The sequence below is a fragment of the Terrapene carolina genome, unplaced genomic scaffold, assembly GCF_002925995.2.
Source record: "Terrapene carolina triunguis isolate 2854851 unplaced genomic scaffold, T_m_triunguis-2.0 Scaffold67, whole genome shotgun sequence".
In the NCBI taxonomy this organism is placed as follows: Eukaryota; Metazoa; Chordata; order Testudines; family Emydidae; genus Terrapene; species Terrapene triunguis.
In genome coordinates, this window is record NW_020664418.1 from 18,958,177 (window position 1) to 18,976,951 (window position 18,775).

An 18,775-nucleotide genomic window follows, 5' to 3' on the forward strand; every position below is an offset into this window, starting at 1 on the left:
GGCCATGCCGCCCCTAAAAATGTGCCGCCCCAAGCACCAGCTTGTTTGGCTGGTGCCTAGAGCCGGCCCTGGTGGCTGGGCGGACTTTTGTGCTTGGACTGAATGGGCGGGACAGAAGCGGGGGCTGGGGGTATCCACTGTGCCTGTGAAAGTGGGGTGGAGACCCCAAACGGTTGTGGTCGACACCGCCTCGAGTTGCATGCTGGTGTGAAAGGCGCTGGTTAAGCCACATTGGCTCATTCCGGGGGAAAGGATGGCCCTCGGGTGTGTACATGGGGACAGGAAGTCCTGCCCGGTAGCCCAGGTACCCCTGGAAGTGAAGGGTTGCTTCAGATGGAAGCAGGTAGGGGTCCTGGAGAAACTACCGTGTCCGGTAGTGTTAGGCCGGGACTATGCCCCACTACCGGGCACGAAACAACGGGGTACCCCGAGAGGGGGGGTGGATCCCCAGAGAATGAGAACTCCAGGGCGGGACGACGGGCCCCGTCCTGGGAACCAAGAAAAAACTCCTAGACAGCAAAGCCGAGAGTGGAGAGACCCCGCGGGAAGCATATATGGGGGAGCTGGTCGGTCTGGACTCCCACAGAGAAGGAAGGGGCATGGGGGAACACCCCCTGATCCCGCTCTCTGCGGAAGAAGCCCCAGATGTACTGGGACGAACGGAGGAAACTGAGGCGAGGAAGGTCCCGCCCAGAGGTGGGATGAATGCTGACCCCCCGTCGGAGGGGCAGGAGAGTCCTGAGCCGCAAGGAGAGCCGGGGGAAACTGAGGCGCGGGAGATCTCGCTAGAAGTGAAAACAACCCCCGAACTCTGGCCAGACACACAGGGGAAGCTGGGGATAGGGGGCCTGCCACACTGCGATTGGTGTGATGACCTGCGGGCGGAAGCAGAGATGGTGGGGCCACCACTCCTGGAGAAATGCTCCTTCTGTGGGAGAGGGATGGAGAAACCATCCGGGGTGTTGGCTGGGAAGGACCCAGCTGGGAGCGGGGAGGGCTCCCCGAAAGACCCTCCTTCGGGGGAACGGCGGAAGGGCCGAGGGGCCAAAGGTGGCCCGGGGGTGCCGATCTTAAGGTATAACAGGGTGGTGGCCTATGAGGCACTGAACTAGCCCCTGTTAGCTCAGAACCTGCTAGCATAGCTCCCATAAAGGGGAACTGACTGGAGCTGGCAGGGTGTGGCTCATTAAAGGAGCCTGAGAGCAATCACCTGTGAGCCTGCTAAGAAGAAGGCCTATAAAGCTAGCAGGAAGGAAGTAGGAGGGGGGGAAACAGGAAAGTGAGGAGTGAGGGCCTGTTGCTCTCAGCTAGCTGTAAGAGCAAGCTGTTCCCTAAGGGGCTATCTGACTGATATTGAACTGTATATAGCTGTATATACGCGGTGGTGGGAAAATACAGGGAAATAAAAAGGCACTGGTGTGTGAAAGAGTGGTCTCCAGCAAATTTATACCGCGAGCAACGAAGTGCTCGTCTACAGCTACATTTCCGCAGTGTACTCAGGCCTTGTAAGTGAAGCTGCTAGAGGTAAGAAAGGCGGCTCTGCTAAGAAAATGGAATAGATGGGAGAAGTGAAAGGCAAAAGATGAAGGAGTAGGATCAAGCAAAATCTGATTAGTCTTTGCTCTGTTAAGATGCATAATGTTGAGGCAGATAATGCAATATTCAATAGAGTGGATAAAACATGACAAATTTCCCCAAGTACAACTGTACTAAAAATACACTAGACTTCTAAATGCAAATTATTCCCTGCTGGGCAAGTTCCAGTAATGAGATCTAACAAGTTTAATTTTTCTTATATTATCTTCCTTGCTAGTGACAAGCGTTAATATAATCGGACCTCTATTTTTTACTTTATCTGTATTCCTACACACAGTCGTTAATTTAATTTAACTAGACACACTAAAATCTCTGCCTGGCAATGTATTTCTACCCAGAAGGCCTATGTCGCACACCAGCCACTAAAAAGTAGCTTCTCAGAGGTTGCGTACATGATGACTGCAGCTGCAAGTCAACTTGAGAAAGTTGGATATTTTACTAAACCTTTGTTCTTACACACCCCATGCTTCTATATATGTGAAATGCCCACGTTGAAACAATGCTACAATATTACCAGATAAGTGTTCAGATTCCAGAAAAGCATACACAGTTCAGTATTCACAGCTTCAGAGTGCACTGAGTTAGTCACAAGACTTTAAGTGAAAAAACTGAGAGTTGGGGAGCTTTTAGGTGGGGCTTTGGGGATGGCCTCAGATAGCATTTCCTTTGCTTACCTCAGGATAGGGTCAGGCAAGCATGTGAACGTAGTGCTCCCCTAGTGATTTTCACAACATCGGTGGTTTGGGTGATTGGCAGTGGTGAGCTGGAGCCGGTTCGCGGGAACCGGTTGTTAAATTTAGAAGCCTTTTTAGAACCGGTTGTCCCGCATGGGACAACCGGTTCTAAAAGGGCATTTAAATTTAACAAGCGCTCCCCTCCGCAGCCCCAGCTCACCTCAGCTCTGCCTCCTCCCATGAATGCTCCTCCCTGCTTCTCCTCCCCCCTGCTTCCCGCGAATCAGCTGTTCGCGCGGGAAGCCTGGGAGGGCTGAGAAGCAAGCAGGCTTTCCGCTCAGGCCCAGGAAGACGGAGCTAAGGTGTGGGTGGGGGGGAGCGAGGAGGGCCATGCGCCCCGGCTGGTCTTCGGCCACGTCCCCGGCCCCGCCTGGCCAGCTCTGGCAGCGGCCCTCCCCGGCACCACGTCCCCGGCCGCCCGGCTCCTGCCGCAGCCCTCCCTGGCTCCGGCCGGCCGCCCTCCCTGTCTCCGGCCGCGGCCCTGCCCGGCCCCGCGGCCCTGGCCGCCCGTCTCCGGCCCTGGCCGCCCAGCTCCTGCTGTGGCGTGACGTGGCCCGGCTCTGGCAGCACGGGTCCGGGTGCGGCGGTGGCTGCGGACCCGCATCCCCAGTTGCCCGGCTCCGGCCACGGCCCTCCCTGGCTGCGGCCGGTCGCCCGGCTCCTGTCACGTCCTCCGGCCCCGGCTACCCAGCTCCTGCCTCGTCCCCGGGCTCCGGCCGCGCGACTCCTGCCCCGGCCCCCCAGTTCCGGCCGCGTCCCTGGGCTCCGGCCGCGCGACTCCGGCCCCGCGTCCCCGGCCCCCCAGCTCCGGCCGGACTGTAGTGCAGCCAGCCACGTCCAGTCAGTGCGGTAAGGGGGTGTTGGGAGAGGGCAGGGGAGTTCGGGGGGTGATGGGAAGGTGGACAGGGGTTGGGGCGGTCAGAGGGCAGGGAACAGGGGGATTGAATGGGGACAAGGGTCCCGGGGGGGGCAGTCAGGGAGGAGCAGGGGTTGGATGGGGCGGTGGGAGGCAGTCAGGGGCAGGGGTTCCAGGGGCAGTCAGGGGACAGAGAGAAGGGGTGGTTGGATGGGGCAGGAGTCCCGGGGGGTGGGCCATGACCCCCTCGTGGGGTGAGGAGGGAACCGGTTGTTACGATTTTGGCAGCTCATCACTGGTGATTGGTGTGTGTTCTACTACATCAGGTTAAGAGAGAGACCCACTGGAGAATACCAATGTTTGATTTTAAAGGGGCCCATTTTTAGATGCTGTGATGCCTTCACTGACTCATGATAAAGTAAGCTCCAGAAGAGAAAACTCTATGCAAACACTTCCAGCTTCCCTTCTCTCTTTTTTTAGAAAGTGGTGAGCTATTTTAACCATTTGTTCAGGAACTTGCAGCAAGCTAATAAAAAGTTAACCTTGGCAATGATTATGAAAAGGGCTCAGTGGGATTATTTGTTCTTGGCAAAGCTTCAATACATGCCTATAGGCTCCTTCTTACCAGGAGGACATGTTCTAGGAGATCCAAGTATCCCAGGGTACATTCTGTTCCAAATCGCAGTGCTCTCGCTCGAACATCTTCACTCACGTCTGGGTGATAGGAAGCTTGCTACGGAGACAAAGCAATATTAACACTCAAAAATTACAAAGCAGAGGTAGGGCGGAGGAGCAGACATATGGATGGAAACTATATAAATGGCAAAAAAAGGCCAGAAAAAAGCAATTTCTCATTGTTTGTAAATAACATCCAAGCAGGGCCGGCTCTAGGATTTTTGCCGCCCAAGGCAAAGACAATTTTGGCCGCCCCCACCCCCCCCCGCGGCCACTCGGAGTCTCCCCCTCCCTCCCAGGCTCTCAAACCTGGGAGGGAGGGGGAGCAGCGGCGCGTGAAACGGCTGTTTTGCGCGCCGTGGCCGCTCGGGATCTCCCCCGCCTTCCCAGATTTGAGAGCCTAGGAGGGAGGGGGAGACTCCGAGTGGCCGCGGCGCGGGCGCCGCTTCTCCCCCTCCCTCCCAGGCTCTCAAGTCTGGGAGGGAGGGGGAGCAGCGGCGCGCGAAACGGCCACTCAGGATCTCCCCCTCCCTCCCAGGCAGCAGCAGCGGAGGTGAGCTAGGGCGGCCGCGGCACATTTTTAGGGGCGGCATTCTGGTGCTGGCCGTGCCGCCCCTAAAAATGTGCCGCCCCAAGCACCAGCTTGTTTTGCTGGTGCCTAGAGCCGGCCCTGCATCCAAGCCAGCAAGTCACCACTGTTGCAAAGGTATAGCATAACTGGCCTGCCAAAGCTGCAGAGCCTCAACTGTGAATAGGGTGACCAGATGTACTATTTTTAAAGGGACAGTTCCGGTTTTTGGGACTTTTTCTTATACAGGCACCTATTACCCCCCACCCCCGTCCCATTTTTTCACAGTTGCTATCTGGTCACCCTAACCGTGAAAATGGATTTACGAAGAAGTTTCCTTCTGTTATCATATTCTTCACTCTAGGGATGCAACAGCTCACTATTTTTTAACATTCTTCATTAGACATGGTCAGCATCAGACACACATCCCGCCATCAGCCCAAACAAAACAGGCAACTCAGCAAAGGTCCAAAGGAGAAAGGCAGCAAGTTGGTTGCTTTTTTTAGGTATAACCATAACAGATTCTGGGAATGGACTGAGCTGGTAGTTTGTGGGGGACGTGTACTACAGTTTCGTACAAGCAGTGATGCTAATAAGAAGGAAGATGGCGCCTCCATATTCCTATTGACACATTGGAAGAGGAAGGAAAACGAAAGAGGTCTGAGCAATAGTTTCTCCATCCACAAATACATACAGCGTTACAGATTTTAGAACTACAACCCCCCTCAAAACGCTCCCCCCCACAAACCCTCAGACATTCCGTCTAAAATGAGAGTGTTCTGTGCAGCCCCCAAAAGTGAACACAGCTTAAGGCTACACATCAGAAAACAGTGCAGTCTAGTGGATAGCGCACTGTACTTGAACTTAGGACAGCGGTTCTCAAACTTCGTTGCACCGCGACCCCCTTCTGACAACTAAAATTACTACACGACCTCAGGAGGTGGGGAATGAAGCCTGAGCCTTGCCACCCCAGGCAGGGGGCCAAAGCCCAAGCCCAAGGGCTTCAGCCCCAGGCAAGGGGCCTGTAAGCTGAGCTCCGCAGCCCACGGCTAAACCCAAAGCCTGAGCTCCACCACCCAAGCTTTAGCCCTGGGGCTTCAGCTTCAACCCTGGATGGTGGGGCTCGGGCTTCGTCCCTGGGTGATGGGGCTCGGGCTTCAGCCCCATCAAGTCTAACACTGGCCCCAGCAAGTCTAACACCAGCTCTGGCAACCCCATTAAAACAGGGTCATGACTCACTTTGGGGTCCTGACCCACAGTTTGAGAACCCCTGGCTTAGGAGATCCAGGGTCTATTCTCAGCTCTGCTACTGGCCTGCTGGGTGACCTTGGGCAGGTTACATCTGTGCATAATTTTCCCGCTCTGTAAAATGGAGATAATGATGGTGACCTTCTTTGTAAAGTGCTTTGAGGGCCAATATTATTCTGTATATGGAAAACGGAAGATTGCAAAGAAGTATGCCTGCCTTTTAAACATACTGCAGCAAAGGGCTGATTAATGACATGAGCTTGATATAGAGGTTAAATGGAACAACTACCTGTCATGTGTAGTATTAGATTTCATGTGGTTAAATATGTACGACAAGCAGTAAAAGAGCATCTTGTACCGGTAGAATCTTTTAGAGGGCAAAATAAAAAATTTGAAAGTAGTTCTGCATCATAGATTCACCACTACTAAAATGATATTTGGAAAGTACAACTGGGAGCATGTTTAAACTTGGCATTAATTTTTAAAAATACACCTTAAAATGCTTATTTTCGGGCAGTTTTATTGAACTCACCTGCCCACTTTTGCAAATATGCTCCTACCAATTTCTTTTTGTCTTCTGGCATTTGCAATTGGGACTAAAATTAATTTGGTTGTTTGTACACTTTGATCAGTTCTTTCTTTCCTTATCATCATAACTGATGATGTCACATTAGACTCAGTTGGTTAATGGTCTGAGTTGGTTAATGGGCTCCCTCTACTGGCTAGCTGAAGAGCAGCTGAGCATCAACCACTACAACCTACATTAACTACACTGTTGGCTCCCCACTTTGTAAACAGAACAGTAGTTTTTTGGAGGGGTTTTTTTTTTTTTTGGTCAGATTTAAGCCTAGGTGATTATTCTACTGGAAAGACTTAACCAATTTAGAAAGGTCCAGAAACTACTTGACGTCCAACAGCGACTTCACCCCACACATTTAATTTACCTTGTACATACTTCAATACTATGGTGACGGATACTACAAAAACACTCAGATACCAAGAATCTCTTCAAACTTCTACCAGAGATAACCCCAAGTGTTCTGATTAACCTTAGCGTACACAATTGACTGAGACAATACAATATTTTTGGAAGAAACACTGAACATATCAACATCTTTAAGGCCTATTCTGCCTCCCACTGAAGTCCATGAAAAAAACTATTTACTTCCCTGGGAATAGAATCAGGTCCTAGTTCTTATATCAAGAATACATATTCAAAAGACTCGTCAACCAGCAGCAAACTAACAAAAAGTTTATTCATTCATTTACATCAGAAAGTTTTCCTGCAATATAAATTAAATTGAATTTCCTCAGAAAGTTTCTTGGACAGAATGTATGTACATTATATAAATTCATATCCTCATCTGTGAAATATTGTTAACTCAGAAATTTTTTTGAGTTACTTCCTGTGTGACATATTGTATTATACCAAGACACACAGTTCACCTTGTAGAATAGTTTGGAAGGATGGATTTCTTTCTGCTTTAAGTGGAGGAAGTGACTTAGGTTAGTTTTTAAAGGATTTCCCCAAATCTTCTGCCTATGGTTTGATGTTCTCTTGCATTCTCAACTCTGATTAGCAAGTTTGTTTCAGACACTTGGGGAATGCTAAAGTAATGACAAACAATAAGGGACAAAGCTTCAAAAATACTGTATCCCAACTTCGGTTTTTCTCCTCAGGTCAGATGATTTAGTTATCCTCTAGAGGACTGGGCCAAAAGAAATCTGATGAGGTTCAACAAGGACAAGTGCAGAGTCCTGCACTTAGGACGGAAGAATCCCATGCACTGTTACAGATTAGGGACCGAATGGCTAGGAAGCAGTTCTGCAGAAAAGGACCTAGGGGTTACAGTGGACGAGAAGCTGGATATGAGTCGACAGTGTGCCCTTGTTGCCAAGAAGGCTAACAGCATTTTGGGCTGTATAAGTAGGGGCACTGCCAGCAGATCGAGGGACGTGATCATTCCCCTCTATTCGACATTGGTGAGGCCTCATCTGGAGTACTGTGTCCAGTTTTGGGCCCCACACTACAAGAAGGATGTGGAAAAATTGGAAAGAGTCCAGCAGAGGGTAACAAAAATGATTAGGGGGCTGGAGCATATGACTTATGAGGAGAGGAGACTTATGAGGGAACTGGGATTGTTTAGTCTGCAGAAGAGAAGAATGAGGGGGGATTTGATAGCTGCTTTCAACTACCTGAAAGGGGGTTCCAAAGAGGATGGATCTAGACTGTTCTCAGTGGTACCTGATGACAGAACAAGGAGTAATGGTCTCAAGTTGCAGCTGGGGGGGCTTTAGGTTGGATATTAGGAAAATCTTTTTCACTAGGAGGGTGGTGAATCACTGGAATGGGTTACCTAGGGAGGTGGTGGAATCTCCTTCCTTAGAGGTTTTTAAGGTCAGGCTTGACAAAGCCCTGGCTGGGATGATTTAGTTGGGAATTGGTCCTGCTTTGAGCAGGGGGTTGGACTAGATGACCTCCTGAGGTCCCTTCCAACCCTGATATTCTATGATTCTATTGCTCCTGTGAATTTCTACTTCCAGTTTTCCCTGCTGCAATTGGCAACACATGTTCTCAAGACACACTGTGTTTCATTATTATTAATTATTTTTATATCACAGAAGTGTCTAGGGTTTCCCAAGTGAGATTGAGACCACAGTCCACAAACAAGACAATGGATGGGAGAAAGGATCATTATTATCCTTGTTGTGCAGGTGGGGAACTGTAGCACAGAAATATGGACTTTCTCAAGGTGATACAGGAATTCTGCTTTGAATCTGCAAACTGAACCCAAGATCCTGGCCAGCATCTTGCTTGCCAGTCCACGAGCCCATCTCTGCAGTTTCATCTCTTTTCTCTCCGGTTTTTGATACTTCTATTGTACCTGTCCTCTTCGCACTCAGTTCCTCTTTGCTATCATGCCCCATTCTCTCTTCAAGTGCTTCTAGCATTATGGGTTAGCAGTATGTGTACAATGCTAACATTGTAAGCACTGACATACCCCTCATAGATTCATAGATTCATAGATTCTAGGACTGGAAGGGACCTCGAGAGGTCATCGAGTCCAGTCCCCTGCCCGCATGGCAGGACCAAATACTGTCTAGACCATCCCTGATAGACATTTATCTAACCTACTCTTAAATATCTCCAGAGATGGAGATTCCACAACCTCCCTAGGCAATTTATTCCAGTGTTTAACCACCCTGACAGTTAGGAACTTTTTCCTAATGTCCAACCTAGACCTCCCTTGCTGCAGTTTAAGCCCATTGCTTCTTGTTCTATCCTCAGAGGCTAAGGTGAACAAGTTTTCTCCCTCCTCCTTATGACACCCTTTTAGATACCTGAAAACTGCTATCATGTCCCCTCTCAGTCTTCTCTTTTCCAAACTAAACAAACCCAATTCTTTCAGCCTTCCTTCATAGGTCATGTTCTCAAGACCTTTAATCATTCTTGTTGCTCTTCTCTGGACCCTTTCCAATTTCTCCACATCTTTCTTGAAATGCGGTGCCCAGAACTGGACACAATACTCCAGCTGAGGCCTAACCAGAGCAGAGTAGAGCGGAAGAATGACTTCTCGTGTCTTGCTCACAACACACCTGTTAATACATCCCAGAATCACGTTTGCTTTTTTTGCAACAGCATCACACTGTTGACTCATATTTAGCTTGTGGTCCACTATAACCCCTAGATCCCTTTCTGCCGTACTCCTTCCTAGACAGTCTCTTCCCATTCTGTATGTGTGAAACTGATTTTTTCTTCCTAAGTGGAGCACTTTGCATTTGTCTTTGTTAAACTTCATCCTGTTTAACTCAGACCATTTCTCCAATTTGTCCAGATCATTTTGAATTATGACCCTGTCCTCCAAAGCAGTTGCAATCCCTCCCAGTTTGGTATCATCCGCAAACTTAATAATCGTACTTTCTATACCAATATCTAAGTCGTTAATGAAGATATTGAACAGAGCCGGTCCCAAAACAGACCCCTGCGGAACCCCACTCGTTATGCCTTTCCAGCAGGATTGGGAACCATTAATAACAACTCTCTGAGTACGGTTATCCAGCCAGTTATGCACCCACCTTATAGTAGCCCCATCTAAATTGTATTTGCCTAGTTTGTCGATAAGAATATCATGCGAGACCGTATCAAATGCCTTACTAAAGTCTAGGTATACCACATCCACAGCTTCTCCCTTATCCACAAGACTCGTTATCCTATCGAAGAAAGCTATCAGATTGGTTTGACACGATTTGTTCTTTACAAATCCATGCTGGCTGTTCCCTATCACCTTACCACCTTCCAAGTGTTTGCAGATGATTTCCTTAATTACTTGCTCCATTATCTTCCCTGGCACAGAAGTTAAACTAACTGGTCTGTAGTTTCCTGGGTTGTTTTTATTTCCCTTTTTATAGATGGGCACTATATTTGCCCTTTTCCAGTCTTCTGGAATCTCTCCCGTCTCCCATGATTTTCCAAAGATAATAGCTAGAGGCTCAGATACCTCCTCTATTAGCTCCTTGAGTATTCTAGGATGCATTTCATCAGGCCCTGGTGACTTGCAGGCATCTAACTTTTCTAAGTGATTTTTAACTTGTTCTTTTTTTATTTTATCTGCTAAACCTACCCCCTTCCCATTAGCATTCACTAGGTTAGGCATTCCTTCAGACTTCTCGGTGAAGACCGAAACAAAGAAGTCATTAAGCATCTCTGCCATTTCCAAGTTTCCTGTTACTGTTTCTCCCTCTTCACTAAGCAGTGGGCCTACCCTGTCTTTGGTCTTCCTCTTGCTTCTAATGTATTGATAAAAAGTCTTCTTGTTCCCCTTTATTCCCGTAGCTAGTCTGAGCTCATTTTGTGCCTTTGCCTTTCTAATCTTGCCCCTGCATTCCTGTGTTGTTTGCCTATATTCATCCTTTGTAATCTGTCCTAGTTTCCATTTTTTATAGGACTCCTTTTTATTTTTTAGATCATGCAAGATCTCGTGGTTAAGCCAAGGTGGTCTTTTGCCACATTTTCTATCTTTCCTAACCAGCGGAATAGCTTGCTTTTGGGCCCTTAATAGTGTCCCTTTGAAAAACTGCCAACTCTCCTCAGTTGTTTTTCCCCTCAGTCTTGATTCCCATGGGATCTTACCTATCAGCTCTCTGAGCTTACCAAAATCCGCCTTCCTGAAATCCATTGTCTCTATTTTGCTGTTCTCCCTTCTACCCTTCCTTAGAATTGCAAACTCTATGATTTCATGATCACTTTCACCCAAGCTGCCTTCTACTTTCAAATTCTCAACGAGTTCCTCCCTATTTGTTAAAATCAAGTCTAGAACAGCTTCACCCCTAGTAGCTTTTTCAACCTTCTGAAATAAAAAGTTGTCTGCAATGCAGTCCAAGAATTTGTTGGATAGTCTGTGCCCCGCTGTGTTATTTTCCCAACATATATCTGGATAGTTGAAGTCCCCCATCACCACCAAATCTTGGGCTTTGGATGATTTTGTTAGTTGTTTAAAAAAAGCCTCATCCACCTCTTCCACCTGGTTAGGTGGCCTGTAGTAGACTCCTAGCATGACATCACCCTTGTTTTTTGCCCCTTTTAGCCTAACCCAGAGACTCTCAACTCTTCCGTCTCCTATGTCCATCTCTACCTCAGTCCAAGTGTGTACATTTTTAATATATAAGGCAACACCTCCTCCCTTTTTCCCCTGTCTATCCTTCCTGAGCAAGCTGTATCCATCCACACCAACATTCCAATCATGTGTATTATCCCACCAAGTTTCAGTGATGCCAACAATGTCATAGTTGTATTCATTTATTAGCACTTCCAGTTCTTCCTGCTGGAAGAGGAAATGGCAGAGATGCTTATCATATGATAAAAGATGTGCAACTATATAACTAAGACCATCTCTTTGCCCTAGATAGTTCTCATATCGTTCTAATTTTGCTACAAGAGTCACTAGTAATAAAATAAAAAAATCAATGTTTCCCATTAGTTAATGCAGAGTTATTACTTTACACACATGGTATAAAGATGAAATCTGTTTTTATCTTTGGGTCTGATCCAATCTTGAGTACTTTTGGTTAAGTGTCTCCATCAACTTTAATAGGACCCACAGGATCAGTTCCTGAGATTGAACTGTAACCAATATTTTTTTTTCCAAATGGTAACTATTGACAAATGCTCACTTACAGACTCACAGACTTTAAGGACACAATGGACCATCATGATCTAGTCTGACCTTCTGCACGTTGCAGGCCACAGAACCCCAGTGATCAGTGTATTATTTACATATTGCACAATTACTGTAGACTTGTTTAAATATCCCAGAGCTGAACCCCTCTGCTTCAGGGAAGTTGCAGTGAAATTTAATGTACATTTATATTCTTGACATCAGAGAAACACAAAGTGTACTGTATATAACAATTCATGCTATATTTTACACATGTCCATTTTGGTGGGTTTCATTCCATTTAGTGGTACATCTAACCCATAATGTGTCTCATTATTTGCTTATTATTTGACAATATTAGTCCTAGCAAAATATTCAGAAGATTGATTTGCTGCGTATTTGATGAGAAACCCTTATTTTGCCAAATATCACAAAAAGATCAAGTTTTGCAGGTGTCATGCTGCCTTGATGGTATAACAAAGAAAGTCAGGTGCTCCCTACTCACCATCTTAAAGTACAAAAGAAATGGCTATTCAGATTTATCATGGTTTTTTAATACCCCAGAAAATATCATATTGCCTCTATATAAATCCATGGTACACCCACATCTTGAATACTGCGTGCAGATGTGGTCGCCCCATCTCTAAGTTACACTGGAATTGGAAAAGGTTCAGAAAAGGGCAACAAAAATGATTAGGAGTATGGAATGGCTTCCATATGAGGAGTGATTAATAAGACTGGGACAGTTCAGCTTGGAAAAGGGATGACTAAGGAGGGATATGATAGAGGTCTATAAAATCATGACTGGTGTGGAGAAAGTAAATAAGAAAGTGTTATTTACTCCTTCTCATAACACAAGAACGAGGGGTCACCAAATGAAATTAGTAGGCAGCAGGTTTAAAACAAACAAAAGGAAGTATTTTTTCACACAACGCACAGTCAACCTGTGGAACTCCTTGCCAGAGGATGCTGTGAAGGCCAAGACTATAACAGGGTTCAAAAAAAGAACTAGATAAATTCATGGAGGATAGCTCCATGAATGACTATTAGTCACGATGGGCAGGGATGGTGTCCCTAGCCTCTGTTCGCCAGAAGGTGGGAATGGGTGACAGGGGATGAATCACTTGATGATTACCTATTCTGTTCATTCCCTCTGGGGCACCTGGCATTGGCCACTGTCAGAAGACAGGATACTGGGCTAGATGGACCTTTGGTCTGACCCAGTATGGCCATTCATATGTTGAAAAAGAGATAAGAAGACTTTCTACAAGAGATCTGATACTCCTTCATACAGCTTGATTCCATCTATTACCAAAGTAAGTATATGAGTGGATAAGAACACAGTAGCATACATGCCAAAAATAGAAGTACTAGCTTCTCCACCAGACATTTTAAATTGCTGTCTAACATTAATTGATATAGCTCTGGCTAAGGGGATGTGGTACACATAATTAAATTATTTAACAAACTTAAGACTGTGCAGCATAGTTGTAGCCATGAACAAGAGAAGCTTTCAAGCCACACAGGGTTCTTCTTTAGGTCTGGGAAAGATACTCCCAGAGTCACAGCTAAATGAGAGGTGGAATAGATTGTTTAGCGTAAGTAGTTAGCGCATATTCAAAGGGACCATTCAAGATAGAGTGGCCCTTGATTATCCATTAGAAGATATTACCTCACCAACCTTGTCACACTTAAGACTGACAGCTGTTTTGACAAATTTTGGGTCACATGTTTTAAATAATGCCTATGATTGGTCTTCTAGACTTTCCACCTCTCTCCAGTGTTTTCAGACTTGTTTCTCCTTGCCTAATAATCCTTTCCAGCTCCAAGGACATAAGAAGGCCAAAACCAAATCCACTGGGCTAAGTAGAGGGCAAGCTTTTATCCTCACTGTTCTGAACCATACTATTTCTGGTTTTAGCTTCAGGCTGCCTTCCAGCTGTTATTCCTGCTCTGCTGCTTTCAAGGTGGTGCTCTGTGGCACATAGCCGACTTTCAAGCTAGAGATTATTAATGTCATCTGCAAGCAATAACAATGGTGACTTCAAGAATCAGTACTTGCTACTCAGGTGGTAACAATTTACCACTACTACCATGTTAACCTGGTAGGCCCTAGCCCAAAGAATGACTCCCATACCCAACAAGCTCTCAGGTAGACTGCTTTTCAATCTGTCATTTTAGACAAGTAAAATTGTTCTCAACTGTTTTCATTCTTTAGATTGCTTTGTAAAGGCAATTCTCTCATGGATACTCAGCCCCTTATCAACATCCCAGTTCCCCACTGCTTGGACTCTAAATGGTTTATTCTGCAGGCCTCTGGCCATCTATGAACCAGAGCAAGGAGAGGCACCAAATTAAATTATAGCAATAATAGGAGTGAATGTGAAAACAAGAGGAAACAATTAATTTGAAAGTATACAAAAACATACAACTAAAATGCAGAATATTAGGCTGAAAATATAATTTAAATAGGAAGAATTGTAATCCAGAGACTCTGCAGAGTGAAATGCAGATACATCTCCATATGAATATGCTCCTACACTAGCCAGGATATAAAGTTACAAAGGATATTTAACGAATATGCTTCAGAGTGTTAATTGATCCTATACCATTGCACAACTGCACACGAGAGTGCTTTCACCTTCCCTTGAAGCATCATGTACTGGACTTTGACAGAGGCATGATACGAGACTGGATGATACAAGATGTGGTGACTTCTGGGTTCCAATGCAAACTATAGCTATACTTTCAAGTATCTGTGTTTAGCAGGGGGCGGGGGAGGGGGGGAAGATGAGATCAAAGCTTGAAGCAAGCAGAGTGTTCAGGAACAGATGTACTCTGTTAAATACATACAAGAATCATCAAGGTCAAAATAATGTAAGGATTTCAATTCACAATATATACAGAAATCATGTTCAAAATCACATTGCATCATGCTTAAGTGCAGAATCATTATTTTAAAAACAAAATTAAACCCTGTCCTATCCTTACATCCAGTCATAATGGAGCTAAAACGTGATCTGGGGACCTAAGCAGGGAAAGATTTAACTAAATTTTGAACTCCACACCTGCCAAACTGCCCACGCTTTAATTCTTCTCTCATAGTCATTTGTACCTTGAAGAGCAAGATGCCTAAATGATGATTAGGAATAAGAGTTGTCTTAATTTCACTTAATTTCAATGCTCAAACTTCAAAGAATCAAAGAATCAACTTTGTAAAATCCCTTTCTGGTCCTGCCCCTGTTAATTACGAATAATCCTGCCCTACCTCAGCATGAAGAGAAGTGGGTCATGAGTATATTTTGCATTACTACCTGAACTATGGATGCAAACATTTTACAGTCCTATTTCTTTAAAGTTGTCTGTCTCAAATACAATATTCCAAAAGTTCGGCTCACAGGAGCATTGCATTTAGTATAAGACAAAAGGCATACACTCTTTAAAAGCACAGTAGGAATTCAGCAGACCAATTAGTTTGTTTAGAAAGCAAAGGAATATTGACAATACATTTGCACATTTTTTCCATTAGAGAACTCCTAACTATATTAAAATCAGGTCACCATTACATTATTTTTATGCTCTACTGTTTGTACCGAGTCTGTCTTGTAGTTTAAAAGAAACAAAAACTCAAGCAGGTTTCGTGTCAATCAAAAAAAATATTCTCTCTCTCCAAAAATAAACCAGTGTGTATTAATCCATATTTCTCTTACATAGCATAGAAATCCCCTCTTTCTGGTATTGGATGTTAGTCAGACTTCATAATTCTCACAATCATTAACTTCTCATAAAGACAAACACAAACTAAATTTAAGGATATAGAAACCTAAAAAATTAGGAGAGGAAATTAATCTTTACCTTACAAGCTGTTAGCATATCAGCTACTGCTTTGCGGCTCAGATTCGCTGTAGCAATCACATCCTCCTGTCTGCATGAGTTCCCAGCTGCAACAGCTTTGGCAGTTGCCATGGTGATTCCTTTCGTCATCCGGATCGATTCTTCAGGTGATGATGTCTTTTCTGGAATCTCCTTCGACTGAAATACCTAGAAGTTAAAGCAGAAAGGAGATCTAGTTGCCCTTTAAGAGTCAGAGCACAATAACACAGAGCTTGAAACAGACACGGCAATTGGAAGCAGCCTTCAAATGGCATGAAATCAGAAATTTAATTGGAATACTGTACTGCAATATCACTCCTGCTTGTCAGGAGTCTGGCTCTGATAAGACTTGCACATCTACACAGAGCAGAGAGAAACACTAAGCTGTGGGAAGTATGCACAAAAAGTTAACCCATTCATTGAAATGGATGACACCCAACACTTGTCATTTAAATTGTCTGTATTATAGGATAGCCAGAAACCAATAGCTACTAGTCCTATCCATATATCTCCCCCCGCGCCCAGCGCCTCCCGCCCACCGGCAGCCCCACCGATCAGCGCCTCCCACTCCCTCTCCGCACCTTCTGACCAGCTGTTTCGTGGCATACAGGAGGCTCGGGGGGGGGGGGGGGGGAAGGAGTGAGGGCATGGCAGGCTCAGGGAAGGGGGCGAGAAGGGTCTGTGGCAGAGCCAGGGGTTGAGCAGTGAGCACCCCCTGGCACATTGGGAAGTTGGCACCTGATGCTCCAGCCTCGGAGTCGGTGCCTATACAAGGAGCCGCATAGTAACTTCTGAAGAGCCGCGTGTGGCTCTGGAGCCACAGGTTGGCTACCCCTGCTCTAATGTGTCATAGAATCATAGAATATCAGGGTTGGAAGGGACCTCAGGAGGTCATCTAGTCCAACCCCCTGCTCAAAGCAGGACCAATCCCCAGACAGATTTTTGCCCCAGATTCCTAAATGGCCCCCTCAAGGATTAAACTCACAACCCTGGGTTTAGCAGGCCAATGCTCAAACCACTGAGCTATCCCTCCCCACAAATCACTCCATGCAGCACTGCTCTATAAGTACTGTGCGCTAACCCATTGCACCACTAGAGCCCACACCAGCTGTCCCCTCAGACAGAAGCAGCACAGAAGGACTGAACTGGATATATTAATAAAATGCTCAAAATTTTTTTCTGTAAAGGTTGAAAGGGGGAGGGACAGAGAAAATGAAGCACTGTCTCTTTTCTATGCTTAATCCTCTGTTACAAACCTAATTATATAACTGTGTAGAGGAACTTGTATCAAGAGGAAGACATTGAATTACCTGACTCCACACACCTCATTCCTATGAATGCTGGAAGTAATTAACTGTATTAAAACATTATAGCTAACGTAAGTCAGTTAGAGCTTATCCTGGCTCCTACTTGCCTCCTTTTTCCAGCTGTATTACTTATTAGCTTGCCATTCTTAAGCCTTATAGAATATTCCAGGTACTGTACTGGGTTACTCCTGAGGGTATTCTGCACCAAAAAATTTAAAATTCTGTGCCAAAAAATTTAAAATTCTACACACAATATTTTAAAATTCTGCAAATTTTATTTGTCAATAAATAAATGTGGAAGCTCCAGCATGGCAGTGGGAAGCACAGGCCACTGACTGCACAGAGGTAGATCACCCTGCGCCGCGCCTCCCCTCCTCCGGAGATGGACTCAGCAGTAAAGTTGCACCCGACCCTGACATAGTGTAAGGACCAGGACTGTCCCAGAAACACCCCAGGCCCTGCCCCTCTGTGCCAAGCACACTAGATGTAGGTAGGCAGGCTCAGCCCAGCAGTATCCAAGTATGGAGAGGCTTAGTGTAGGGATTTACCACTCTGCTGGCTGCTCCGGGTGCCCGAAACAATGCACCCACGCTGCTGGGGAGCGGTGATGACCGCTCTTGCAGCTTCCCTTTGCTTCCAGGTCAGAAAGTCATTTTGCTGCGGAGAAGCAAAGAAATCTGCACATGCGCAGAATTCCCCCAGGAGTAACTGGACAAATTTTACCAGTCACAACCATTATGCAGTGCTGCTCTGACAGCATTATCTATTCCTTATTAGGGTTTTCTAGTGTGCCCATTGCTGTAGTATCTAAATGCCTGAACATACATTAGGAAAGGCCACCCCCATTTATCCAGGTTATTATTATTTGGCTTTCACCCCTCCACCCCCTCTCAGCGTGGGGGAGAAACTGAGGAACAAGCCCATGCCAACTGTTACAAAGACATCTCTTAACAGTACTCAAATTCAATCTGTATCAAGCCAGTTAAAGCAGTGCACACGTATATACAATATTCCCATACTAGGTAAAATCCTGGATGAAGTTTCTCCATTGACTTCATTGGGGTCAGGATTTAATCTTATTTTTAATAAATATATAGACACTCCTGAGACTGCCCCAAGCAATCAAACAAAACAATTGACTCATGGGTATAATAATGCATTAGAAGTATTCAAAAGAAATCACCACATGATTTCTGCTTGACACAATAAAGTACAATTCCTTGACAGACTAAGTATCTGGAACGTTTTAGATTGCAGAGTTTATCCAAAGGATTTTGACGGTTCATTTACTGTGTCACAGCTTATGTGGGGATTTAATTTTAAAAAATATATATATTCCATAATTATTCTTCCTTTGTCAGTATCTGCATTTTTCACACAAAAATAAGGAAGCTAGTTAAACAGAAATTAAAAGGTGCAGTCACAGGACTGAAATACCTGCAAGCTGCAGAAACTTTTTAAAAATACCACAATAGAGGCTCAAATTAAATGTATACCCCAATTAAAAAAAAAAACATAGTACGAGGACCAAAAAAAGTGCCACCAGGGTTAAACAACAGAGTAGAAAAATCGGTTAGAGGCAAAAAGGCATCCTTTAAAAATGTTACTGAGGAAAATAGAAAGGAACATAAAATCTGGCAAGTCAAGTGTGAAAGTATAATTAGGCAGGCCAAAAAAGAATTTGAAGAGCAATGAGCAAAGGACACAAAAACTAACAGCAAAATAAAATAAAATAAAATAAAATAAAAAATTAAATACATCAA

At 45.3% G+C, this 18,775-nt stretch overlaps 1 protein-coding gene across 1 annotated transcript in view; it reads right to left on the minus strand.

Annotated features, from left to right (window-relative positions):
* TLN2 (talin 2) overlaps nt 1-18,775 on the minus strand; it is a 183,990-nt gene that overhangs the window by 32,507 nt on the left and 132,708 nt on the right. The window contains exons 48-49 of the mRNA XM_024199754.3: nt 15,688-15,873; nt 3,812-3,919 (exon numbers count right to left, since the gene is read on the minus strand). Coding sequence (XP_024055522.2) covers nt 3,812-3,919; nt 15,688-15,873 — 294 coding nt within the window. The remainder of the gene's footprint in view (nt 1-3,811; nt 3,920-15,687; nt 15,874-18,775) is intronic.